This window comes from Merops nubicus, unplaced genomic scaffold (genome assembly GCF_000691845.1).
Source record: "Merops nubicus isolate BGI_N331 unplaced genomic scaffold, ASM69184v1 scaffold51840, whole genome shotgun sequence".
Classification (NCBI taxonomy): Eukaryota; Metazoa; Chordata; class Aves; order Coraciiformes; family Meropidae; genus Merops; species Merops nubicus.
The window spans coordinates 3,329-15,543 of NW_008583229.1; the positions used below are offsets into that span (position 1 = coordinate 3,329).

At 51.2% G+C, this 12,215-nt stretch overlaps 1 protein-coding gene across 1 annotated transcript; it reads right to left on the reverse strand.

Annotated features, from left to right (window-relative positions):
* Window positions 1–1,365: 1,365 nt before the first annotated feature.
* CXCR5 (chemokine (C-X-C motif) receptor 5) lies at window positions 1,366–7,920 on the reverse strand. Its single transcript, XM_008939817.1, has 2 exons — window positions 7,821–7,920; window positions 1,366–2,442 (listed from the first exon to the last, which is right to left on the reverse strand). The coding sequence occupies exons 1-2, from the start codon at window positions 7,857–7,859 to the stop codon at window positions 1,366–1,368; spliced, it is 1,116 nt and encodes a 371-aa protein (XP_008938065.1). The 5' UTR covers window positions 7,860–7,920.
* Window positions 7,921–12,215: the final 4,295 nt, after the last annotated feature.

Below are 12,215 nucleotides of genomic sequence, written 5' to 3' on the forward strand. Positions count from 1 at the left end.
TGCTATTCTGACTTCACTTTAAAAGCGAGATGAATGGAAGAGCAGATTTTAAAGTGTGTTTGTGATCAGGGTCATACTCATGGGCCAGTTGGTACATATGGCTCACGTATGGTTCAGGCCACAGAGCTGCTTAGCTAGCAAGAGAAACCTAAGGGAGCAATGCTCTGTATGTCCTGCTGGATTCGTGCTGAACTTGTGGCTCAGGGCAAGACCAGTGCCTAGGTTTGTTCTGTGTAAACCTGGATGCACAAAACCTCTGAAAGCCCCATAGATGCAGGTGGAGTGAAAAAATCAGAAGTTGCTGTGCAAAGCGAAACGCTACATTCCCTCTCAGCCCACTAAAAAGAACCCAGAAATTATGCAAAAGAGCTCTTTTCTTTAGCTGGGGGCAGTGGGTCTCCTTGCTCTCAGGGCTCACGTATGGCTGTACAACTAGCTAAAAAAAAAAAAAAAGTTAAAACTTCAGCCTTGCAAAGTTGTGTTGTTCATCTCCCCTCTGCTCAGTCTCAGGACAGAAACGTAGAAACATTTCTTTAGCTTTCTTCCTTAAAGGAAAGCTTTTGCGTAGTCAGACATTCAGTTCAGCCGTCACTCACTGGAGCTCTTAACAGCAGTAAGACGGATCAAAAGCGCAGGAAAGGATGTGGCTGGTGTCAGGAAAGGAATTTCTGACAGTTAGATCTTAGTCTGCGGCAGGACCTCCTGGCACAAGCCGAGTCAGGAAGATCAATGTGTCATGGCTGGTGGGGGGATGTCACGCAGCAGGAGGAGTCCTGTTGCAGCCAGAGACCGTCTGGCACCTAAGTGCCCAGGCTGTTGGAGCAAGCTCTGCACCCCCTACAGTTCCTACCTCCATTTCTTATTCCAGTTGCTGTGGCAAATGAGTCCCACTGATTTCTTTGAGTATTTCTCTACCTATGTGAGCTGGTGACATATGGCGACCTGCTTAGTTTTTGTCCTCGGCCCTCACTCGCTGACACCACTCCACGTTTACTTGGCTGCACATTTTTTCCATGCCCCTGGCACCCAGTCTCTTGCCTGGCCCTGTGCACAGGACCACTGTTGTCAGTCTTTCAAGGGAGATGCGGAAACCTCAGGTTCAACCCGCTCAGGGTCATCCAGCACTGCCAGAGCGACCATCAGACAGCCCATGCTTACCAGGCAGATTTCTACAGGTATGAGAACTAAGAGGGGCCACAGAAAGTGTCTGGTGGAATTTGGGTGTTTGGTGGCTATCAGACCTCAGTTTCCTGAGGAGTTGAGGAAGTGGTGGGGAGGCTTGTGAAACTTAGGACTGAGGCCACACGTGCACCACTGGGAAGGCAAGCCCCAGGCCGGTTCTGCCCTTCAGGCAGCCTTTCCCAGCTAGAAAGTGGAGATAGAGGTGGTATTGTCAGACTCGATCCCTCTGCCCTTCCTCGCCACTTCCAGGATGTCCTGCAGGGTCTCCTGGCTTATGCAGCCAAGCTCCTGCAGGATCCGGAAGAAGTCATTACGGAACTTGACTCCAATGAAGGCGTAGAGGATGGGGTTGAGGCAGCAGTGTGTGAAGCCAATAGCCTCTGTCACCATGATGGCCGTGTCCAGCTGGTCTTCCAAGAGGCAGTTCTTGGTGAAGGCTTCTAGCTTAGTAAGAGTGTTCAGGAAGATGACAATGTGGTATGGGCTCCAGCAGAGCAAGAAGACCCCTGTGACGAGGATGGCCACACGGACAGCTTTTTGCCGCTGCAGGCGCTGGGACTGACACAGAGCCCGGACCACGGCCGTGTAGCAGTAACACATGACCAGCAGAGGCACAAAGAAGCCCACAGTGTGGTAGAGGAAGCGGGTTGCCAGCCAGGCATTGTTGCCATCGATTCCGACCTCCGGAAAATAGCAAATGCTGCGGTTGCTGTCGTCAGTCCAGACTTCCATGAAGATGAGATCAGGTAAGGTCAAAAGCAGCGAGCAGAGCCAGACAGCTGTGCAGGTGAGGTGGATGGAGCGAGCTCTGCGTTTGCGGTAGGTGTGGATTGCGTAGATAATGGCCAAGTAGCGGTCCACTGCAATGCACCCCAGCAGCATGCTACTGCAGTAGAAATTGATCTTGTGGACAGCACTGAGGAGCTTGCAGAGGAACTTCCCAAATACCCACCCAGCCAAGCTCTCCACCACGCTGAAGGGGAAGGTGAGCAACAGTGCCAGGTTGGCCAGGGTGAGGTGGAAAAGGAAGTTTTCTGTAGTCGTGCGAGACCGCTTGAACCTCTCTAAAATGACTAGGACGAGGGCATTGCCCATGCTCCCCAACACGAACATTAGCAGATAGATGAGGGGCATGAAGACCTTTCTGAAGGGGTCTCTCTGGTCGCCAACCACAGATGAGGCTGGGTTGAAGCAAAAGTAGCCCTCCAAAGAAGGGGTGGTGTTCTCAGCTTCGTAGTAACCGCTCAGCTCCACCTGGCTCTGGGGAACAGAGAGAGTCTGGTTACCGGGAGTTTCTGAACATGAGAACCCAGTCCCTCAGCTGCACCTGGCAGACCTGCAGCTAAGCATTCCCCCATCCCACAGCCCACCTGCCTGTCTGCAGTGGGAGAACTGCGAGGCCCTTCTGGTGCCAGGAGGCACAGCAGCATATGGAGAGGGTTGTCCTGATTTGTGATAGCAAGGGCTGCTCACTCTGTAATCTTTAACTGGTGTATTTTGGGGACGTTCTGGTGTCCAGACAGATGAGCGTTTTTATTCTCTGGTTCTTGCTGAATTACCTGCTGGTGGTTTTTGGCTCCTCACACAGCAGAGAATCCTCCTCTGCTAGCTTTCCTGATTTTCCCACTTATTTCTGACACAGACTGCCCCTGTCCTGTTTGCTGTCAGGAGCAAAGGTGGTGAGATTCAGCACAGGGCACATCTGTACCTCAAGTTATGTGCACTGATCCTTTCATCTTCTGCCTCTCCTTGGAGACCTGGGAGCTGCTTGGGCCAAAGCAAGGTGAGATGGGGACTGCAGTGGCCATGCTTGAGATTGCTTTCCATGTGCTCAGAGAAAGGTGTGGGGTGGGTGCTCACACACGGCTGGAGGAAGGCCTCTGAGGTGCTGCTGTGCCATAGCTACGGGGATGGATGCTGGAGGGAGGAATCTGCTCTGTTGGTAAACTCTGTGGTTCTGAATGAATTGCAGTCCGAGCAGAAAAGGGAATCTGAAAACACCACTCAGCCTTTGGGCTGATACCTGGTAAGGAAAGTGTGATAGAGCCACCACAGATGTGGTTCACACTTGGCCCACTGTAGCTCCTTGCCAGGTGAGCAGCCTTTCTTTGGGCTGAGACTGTGGTCAAGTCCCAAGTGCTGGGGAGCTGATGTCATGCTCGGGATGAGCCACCCAGAGAGTGGGCACGCTCCGGCCAGGCTTGCCTTGGCACCTTGCAGAAGCTGGGCGTTCGCAAAAGCAAAGGGCTCGGATGCAGACAAGCGTGAAAAGAGAGCGGCACAAGAGGCCTGTGGCAAGCTGAGAAGTTAGTGACAAGTGGGAAGAGCTCTGCAGCAGTTACCTGCTCCCCCACCCACACGCTCTCTGGAGACCAGCGCTGAGACTTCGGTGTCAACCACAGCGGAAGTCTCTGCTCGCTGCTTTCATACCTTTCACTGCCAGCTGTAGCCGCTTGCACCTGCTGTTCCTTCCCTCCTCAGCCAAAGTTCCCACCTAAAAATACTAGCCCTGCTTTGAACAGTTTTAGAGCTAATTTGGGTTTTTTTTGCTCCCCCTACATGCTGCAAAGCCATGACCACGACCAGCATCAAATCTTGTGTTGTGCCTAGCTAGAGAAGGGTGATTTCTGTTTCTTGGCTCCCGGGCCAGCTCCTCAGGGTGACGCGCCGGGTGCCTCTGCACGTGACTGTGGGGTAAAGAGGTGACTTTGCAGGGGCAGCGCTCGTCTTGAACTGCTGCGCTGCTGAAACCATCTGCCCGGCTCTGGGGGAGCCCAGGCATGGTGGTGGGGAAGAATTCTACAGAGCGTTACCGAATGTGCAGAGCAGGCAGCTGTCTAAGGCGGTCCCCAAGTGCCAGATAGCAGGAGGGTGAACGAGCCCTTGAAGGAAGTATGGAATAGGTTTGCCCAGCTCTTGCCCTCTTCCTCAGGCCTCTACCTTTGGCTACAGCCAGAAAGAGAGTTGAGCCAGGCAGATTTTGATCTGACCCAAGTTACTCTTGGTCTTGCCACTGTCCCATTCCCCACTTTTCTGCACCAAGCGGTGCTGCTGCTGTGCTGTGATACCACGGTGCTTGCTCCCAAGTGGGTAAGAGTGGGTCCTCCTGAGGGCTGGGAGTCCTTCTCCCTGCCCAAAACCTCAAATGCGTAAGACTGTATTCCCCTAATGTAATGATGTGGCTGCAAGCCTTTAGTGAGACGCATTCGTATTGCCAAAGAACAATTCTTTTTCCCATTTAGTGTATGATACTAGAGATTAATGTTAAAGACAAAAGCCTTTAGAAATCCCTCCCAGTTTGTTTTCTCCCTGGGACTGAAAATATTTCCTGCCTAGTCTGTACCCAGAGCCTGTGTCAGGAGTTACCAATGCACACAGAAACCCGTGACATCTTGGCCAAGGCCAGATTCATTGAATGTCCCCCCCAAGAAAACCAAGACTGAAAACCTTTGCTATTTGGTACAATGACCAGCCAGTCTGCTTGAGCCATATGGGTGATCACACTGAAAACTCCAAAGGGAATATGTGTCAGAGTGGGAAAATTCAGTGGGGACAGGCTGGAAGGTTCCAGCGTCCAAGGGAAAAAGGAAATCATGGGAAATGGCTGGGTTTGCGGGCCAGAGCGTCGGAGCACTGCCAGGAGCCGTGCCAGTGCCATTGATGAGAGCGGATGGTAGCCTGCACGGTGTTCAATGGCTTCGGCTGCTGAACGGTTTCCAGCATCACCCTGCATTTGGAGCTGGAGGTGCGGAGGTTGTGCCACTATCGGACACCATCTGATTGCTGATAAGATGGCAGGTAGGGCTCTTACTGTAAGCCACTCACTGCGGGCAGGGGAAGCGTGTGCTGAGCTGTGTCTGAGGCGTCCTCTCATGCACCTCTGAACAGAGCACAGAGTGTGGGTGGGAGCAGACAGAGATGAGTTGGAGACAAATAAAAGAGGATAAAAAGTCAGAGTCCAGGCTGAAACAGGAAGGGCAGGGACTAGATCTGCAGGAGATCCGCTGTATGTGATAAGCCAAGACTTCTGGGGACTCTGCTGTGATTCCCATTTCTAGGACTGGAAGTGAGTGGCTGCCTGATCTGGAAGAAGTCAATGGTGCGTGCACAGGGGGACCTTTGTACAGGTCTCCTGCAATACAATTACAGCCAGATTTGGGGGTAAGCAATTAAGTTGTGTCTTTTTCTGTAACTGGGCGGTCAAGTGCATGCCTGGGAAGCCCACTCCTCGATGCTCTTTGTTCAGGGATCCCTTTTCCACTCTCACCCACATCTCAGAAATATTCTGGTCTCTGCATGTCAGCTGCTTTTCTCAGTTCCCCACAATAAGTAGCAATCAAAATATTTGATTGCAGAAGAAAAGCAGCTTGTGCACCTTTAGAGATTTTCCAGGTGTCTTGTTCCCTTCTAACCTGTGCTGAGACCAAGAGAAATACATTTCATTCCCAAAGCCTTCAATCACCCACATTGGTGCAAGTTACCAACAGAGCTGCTGCTCAGCCCCTCTCTGGGTGCTGAAATAGGGAAACATGACTAAGAGAAAAAGCCCATGGAAATGCCACGTTCCTGTAGAGCAGGTGCCTTCATGGCTCTTGAGTTGTGTTGGTCCTGTTACAACGAAAACTGGCCTGCAGCAGCTCAGGGGACCTGGTGGGGATCTTGGTAGGTTTTCTGCAACTATGATTTTGTTTCTCTAGTCTGAAGTTGAGGAAGGTTAAGTGGGCAAAGCTTTCTTGCCACAGAGAAATGGGGTTATTGCTTTCGGCACATTACTTTTCCACAAGGCTACAGAGCTGAGCAGTCCTGTACAGTGTCAAAGTTTAGGTGAGCCTCTCACTGCATTTGCTGGGCAAGACTAAGATAAATGCCCTTTTGGTGCAAATCTTATCATTGGTTTTCCTTCCACATCTGCTCAGTTGGTCAAGCGATCCTCTCTGGTGAGTGCACAGGGCAAAGTTTTTGTTGTTGCTTTGACAGGGCACTGTTGAAGCCTTTCTTGCAAATATCTGTGGGTAGGTTGATGCTATGAGCACCAAACACTAAGTAAAGCAACACATGGACCACCAAAGCAAATGTGGCATTGCTCGTGTGAGATCTGTGACCTGTTCCAGAGAGGGAGCCAAACCCTGGGAACATCCCAGGAGACAGAGGTGGGACACGCGTGTCAAACTCCTGACTGTGAGAAGTCTGAGGAAAGTCAGTTCTTGCACCTGACTGTCGGTGCTCAGTCCCAAAGCCAAGTTTACTTCCACAGACAAGGTTTCCTTTACAGCTTAAAAAAATTCACAGCAGAGGTAAAATTGCTAAGCTAAGTTTCTGGAAAGTATTGTGTACCAGTAACAGATCCCAGTGCTCCTTAATCACCCTGTGTTAAAAGCGATGCAGTTTTGCCACAAGCAGCTGCTTGTTAATAGCGTGTGACATGCTGCAGGTGGGTGGCTGGCACGCTTCAGTTTCACTGGTTTTCTGGTAGTGAGACAGATTTCCAATGGAGACTTCAGCTGGAGGAATGAACCAGCATAGAAACAAGAAAGTTTTGAGTTTGGTTTTAACCTCTCGGCTGGCATTAGCACTGCCATTGAACTTCAGCAGATGTCTTCTGCAAAAAGTTCTAAAGGAATGGCCACCGTGTTAGTTTAGGTTCTTAGAAAAGCTAACCAAAACTGAGGTCTGCTGCAGAGAGACACTGCGTTAAAAAATAAATTCTGAGCTGCAACATTTGAAAACCAGGCTAGCGACAGCACTGCTGTGGACTTCCCCTTGGATAGCGCAACATACTCTAAAAAGTGCAGCTGCTGTCTTTCACTTGCACACGCAGGGGAGAGAACTTACGGGGCAGAATGCACAGTGTCATCGTTCCCTATCAGAAGTACTTGCAATTTATCTTCCCCTTTTAAAAATCCCCCTCTTGCAAATATACTGCATTGCCTTTTCAGCAGAGTCCACGGCAGCATGTTCTTGGAGCCAGCAAGCAGGGGTAGGAGCGGGTATGGTTGTGCCGAGGGTTTTCACGCGTGCAGAGATAGCATTGCGTTTGCTTGGATATTCCTGACATGCAAATAAACTAGGCAAGATTTCAAGGGCTTTGCCCACTGCGTGCACAGTCCTTTATACCACCGAAAACTGGTGCAAAACGCGGCTAACTCAGAACGAGTGTTTTAAGCCCACGTTGTGTCAATGGCCATGCGGAGAGTGGGACAGCAGGGAACAGAGACTGGGACGGGCTGGCAGCATGAGATGGGGCTGCAGCAACATGACTCTCCTGGTGAGCCGCCTGGCACCTGGGCGCCCAGCGCTGTCTTTATCCCCATGCACGGGTGGTGCTCAGGCTTCGCGCTTGCCAGAACACCTGCGCGTGAGGGCCCGGTATTTAGGCAGCTGTCCCTAAGGCACTTGGCACCCTTGGGCCACAGTGGCTGCAGGCTGCAAGCGCTGCACTGTCCACTTACAGTCCCCTTGTCGGTCAAGTCCGGACTTAAGTGATGCAAGGGCTGATTGCACCGACGTAAGAAATCACTTAAGCCCTCTCTCTCTGCTAACAGGAGGATGAGAAGACAGACAGATAGAACCCAGGTCTTTTGGCCCTCCCAAGCTCTAGCTGCTCTCCCTGTTATCAAGCACAGCCAGGTCCCACTCACCAAGTCATAGGTCTCTGACGAATAGCTGACAGGACCCATGGTTTCAGGGGTAGAATTCACCTCTCCTCCAGCAGTTTCAGCAAAAGTTCTTTTTTGGGGTGGAGTTAATCATTTAAGTGAGTAGGGAGGGACCCAGCATGTAACAACAGAGTATTTGCAAGGCAAATGATCTCCAGGCATAGAGTGACCTAACTGATGTAAAGATTAGCATCTAGATCTCTCTTTTTTTTTTTTTTTTTTTTTTTTCCCTCCTGTATGCTGATTTTTAAAGTACAGTTTGAAGAACTTGCATTTCTTTGGTCTGTATGAGAGAAGATCTGGAATGTCCATAGGTCTTCCCTGGAAACCTCCAGGGCTCTGGCCCACAGCCATCCCCATCATCCCCATCCTAGGTGGTCTGAAAGACTTTGGAAAGCTTTGCCCCGAGGGAGATCCTTTCCAGACATCTCTCTAGATCCAGGCACTTGTGTGGAGTGGCGCAAGACATTGAAGACACCTGAGATGAAATGGATGAGTCTGGTCTGTATGACCATTGCCCTCTGCCTCAGTGACCTCCCGGCTGCTTTAACCCCAGCAACCTGTGGACTTCTGCTCCTTTGCCCATTGCTTCACCCCTCACCTTGGCTCAGAGGGATATGCATGGGCGTGCACAGGAAAGTGTGGCCTCAGCGGCCGCTCCACAAGCATAAGCAAGGGTGCTGGCTAGCAGAGGTTGGTTTGCTGTACAACACACCACAAAGCTCCTTGATTGCGAACCTTTCTGCACTGTCTTGTGCATAATAAAGGTGGAAAATTAAGACTTCCTCTGCTCAGGCAAATGGGCGTTTTGTCCAGTGATGTCATAGCTGCAGATAGACAATGTGAAAGCCCCAGGCTGGGCCAGCAGGATAGGATGGCATTGCAGCTGGCATTTTGGCAGGAAGGTTTTCCTCTGCGAGGAGCCAAGGTGGTTTGATGAGTGCAGTGTCCCTCCTGCTCTTGTCTAGGGCAGCTGCACCAAAGCCTCCATACTGCCAAAGGAATTTGGTGGGACTCAGGTGAGTGAAGAAGGGTGGCAGAGTTATTCTGGTGAGCGCTCTTTGATTTCATCCACTCCTTGTGCATCTTAGCAGAAGCCTCCTGATCTCAACTTGCCAGGGACCTGCTGCCCTGAGGCTGTCGCTGTCTCCTCACTGCCCTGAGAATCTTTTGTGTGGACCTGCATGTGCCCACCCAACATATCACCCTCTGGGCAACCCTTCTCCCAAAAGTGAGAGGATGGAGAGCAGCAAAGCTGGAAGGGGGGCATGGGGAGCTGCTTATGCTGTGCCTCGCGTACCCCCCCCTCATGGAAGGAGAGCTGACTGAAAAGCAGCCTACGTGGCTTTGTTGTCCCAAGGCCGTGTGCTGCCAGGGCTGTGGGGTGAGGTGAGAAGCAGGGTACGGCTGTGTCTGGGAGACAAAGAGGTTAGGAAGGATGTTTTCATTCAGCTAGAACTAGAGGGTGGAGTGCTCAGCATCAGGCACTTCCTTTAAGGGCTAGCAGTGAGGGTGCCGCTCTCCACGGCAGAGGGTGTTTGGGACCAGCTCTGTCTGTGAGACAGCTTATAACTTTCAACAAAGACTGGGTCACCACAACTACCCCGTGAGCAGAGCAGAAGTACCATGCAAAGTGAGGTACTGTGAGTCTGTAGGTGACACTGAGGCTGCCCAATGTCTTGGGTCAGAGGGACAATCTGCAGGATGTGGCTACGGTGAACGGTAGGCTGGAAGCACCTCCCAGGCTGCAAGCTCAGACCTCAGATGCAGCAGGGGAATGCCAGGGGTTCAGGGAGCCTACTCCAAAGCAAGACACAAATGGTTTCACTTGTGAGGACATACTACGCTAAGGAAATGACCGCTACCATACAGACATGACCTAGGGGATCCCTGTGGTGCTGTAACATACAATGTGAGAAAGGTGATACTGAGAGCAAAGAGCATAGGAAAAAAATAAATGGAGACAATGGAAATTTAAATGAAAAATAATGTCCCCTCACAGGCAGCTAAGAACTGACTACGGAAGAAAACCATTGCAAAATTCAGTGCTAGGTGTTTGAAGATTGTTTTGATGTCTGTATGTAGGAATTCCTGTCTGAACTCTGGTTTCTGCCTGGGGTACACACTCTGACCAGAGAACCGTTCTGGTTTTGTCAGCAACGTAACATTTCATTAACTTGACCAAGGTATTCTGATAATGGAAAATTATTTAGCTTTATGTAAGGATGATAAAATTCACTACCCATGTATGAAGTTGCTCTGTTCCATGTAACTATGTGACAAAAAACCACATCTGCTGTCCAGCGTGACACTGCACCGACTTGTCAAGCTCCCCGTGAGAAAAGCCGGATCGCTTCTGCCTCCTGGATGTTCTCACCTCCAGTGCTTTCCATTTGTCTGATGTGCTGATACCACGACTGAAGCTTTGCGAAGCATGTGCTGCTGACAGATATTAGTCACGTTTACTAATCTGTTAATTTCTGTTGTCATTTGTTCTTTTAAGGTCGGAGCATGCTATTTTCTGTACATATTGTGAAGCGTGATGCTTAGCCCTGTGAAGAGTTGAGATAAAATGCCCGTCCCTGCGCAGCAGGGCCAGAGCAGCAGGTGTCAGAGAACCAAGGTCAAGCCCAATGTGTGCCTGCGACCACGGGCATGGGGTGTCGACTCTTCTCCAGGTGTAACTGCTGCACCTCTCGACCAACTAGAAGGCAAAAAAGTGAGATGCAGTTTATCCTCTGTCCTGGCATTTGAGGGCACCACACCTGTCTTTTGAGGTTCCCTTTCCTCCTGCTATGCTTGAAACAGCTTTAAAAACAAAGAGGGCCGCATCAGGTGGGAGAGAGGCTGGCAAGGGAGCTCTGTGCCAGGGATGACCTCTCTGCCCTGGGGGACAGAAGGTCAGGACACAGCTGCAGCCCTACAGCAAAGCAGCAAGTAGCCTGAAGGTGAATTGGCAACCGACGTTACCAACGCAGGCTGGGAGAGGAGATGTCAGGAAGCAGTCCACTGGAGAAAGACTTGGGGGTACCAGTAAATGAGAAGCTGGACGTGAGCCACCAGTGCGCAGCAGCAGCCCAAAAGGCCAATCGAATCCTGGGCTGCATTCAAAGCAGCGTGGGCAGCAGATGGAGAGAGGTGATCCTGCCCCTCTGCTCTGCCCTGGGGAGACCTCACCTGGAGTCTGTGTCCAGCTCTGGAGCCCCCAGAACAAGAAGGACGTGGAGCTGTTGGAACGTGTTCAGCAGAGAGCCACAGCAATGCTGGGAGGGCTGGAGCAGCTCTGCTGTGAGGACACACTGAGGGAGTTGGGGCTGTTCAGCCTGGAGAAGAGGAGGCTCTGGGGGGACCTTACAGCGATCTTCCAGTACCTGAAAGGGGCCTACAAGAAAGCAGGGGAGGGACTATTCACAAAGGTTTGTGGTGACAGGATGAGGGGTAATGGCTTTAAGCTAGAAAAGGGCAGATTTAGGTTAGACGTTAGGAAAAAGTTCTTCAGTATGAAGGTGATAGATCCCTGGAATAGGTTGTCCAGACAGGTGGTGGAGGCCCCATCCCTGGGGACATTCAAGATCAAGCTAGATGAAGCTTTGAGTAGCTTGATCTGGTTTGAGATGTCCCTGCTTATTGCAGGGGGGTTGGACTAGTTGACCTTTGGAGGTCCCTTCCAGCCCAGACATTCTATGATTCTATGAATGAAAGAAACAAATTAAGGACAAGTGTGTGCTCATCATATTTCTCATGAGAATTGGGCGGGAACACGTGAAGTTATTAAACTGGAAGAGTTGCCTAGCCTGATGGAAACAATTGTGCCATGGCTGGCAGAAGAGTTGCCAGCATGGCATCTTCCTCCCACCGTGACCTGCAGAACTCTCACCGTGCAAAGGGGCAGGGACATGCACATTGTGTCACGGTGGGCATTTGGCTGTTGAGGGTAGGGGCAAATGACGGTCTGAAGATGACTGCAGCTGTGAGGAAACAGGAACCCATAGCAACACGAGGGTGAACAAAATGGTTTCTCTGTCTTTTTGTGCCTCTTTTGGGAGGATATTTAAACCAAAAATTGTCTGCCCAACAGGTTTGGAAACGGCAGCATTTTTAGGCTCATTTGAAGGTTAGATTCCTGACGTGCCTCAGTTTGTCAAAGCCCTCGTCTAAGTAACGACTCCCCGGCAAGGAAATGGCGATTGCCAAGCTTCTGTGCTCAGGGGCACGGCCGTCGCAGGCCACGGGCTACTCTTGAAAATTCTTACGTCTGCTAGCTGCGTTTTAACGACGACGGAGTTACGCTGCGTTAACTTCCCAGGCCTTGTTCTGGGGAACCGGCCGCGCAAGCCGCCCTGCCCTAGACCGGGGCCGCGCCCCTCCTGCGCGCCG

What these genes read in the sequence shown, in the direction of transcription:
- CXCR5 (XM_008939817.1), bottom strand. Translation starts at nt 7,859, where the DNA reads ATGGGTCCTGTCAGCTATTCGTCAGAGACCTATGACTTG. An exon ending in CGTCAGAGACCTATGACTTG is followed by an intron (nt 2,443 to 7,820) that starts GTGAGTGGGACC and finishes TCTGTTCCCCAG; the next exon opens with AGCCAGGTGGAGCTGAGCGG.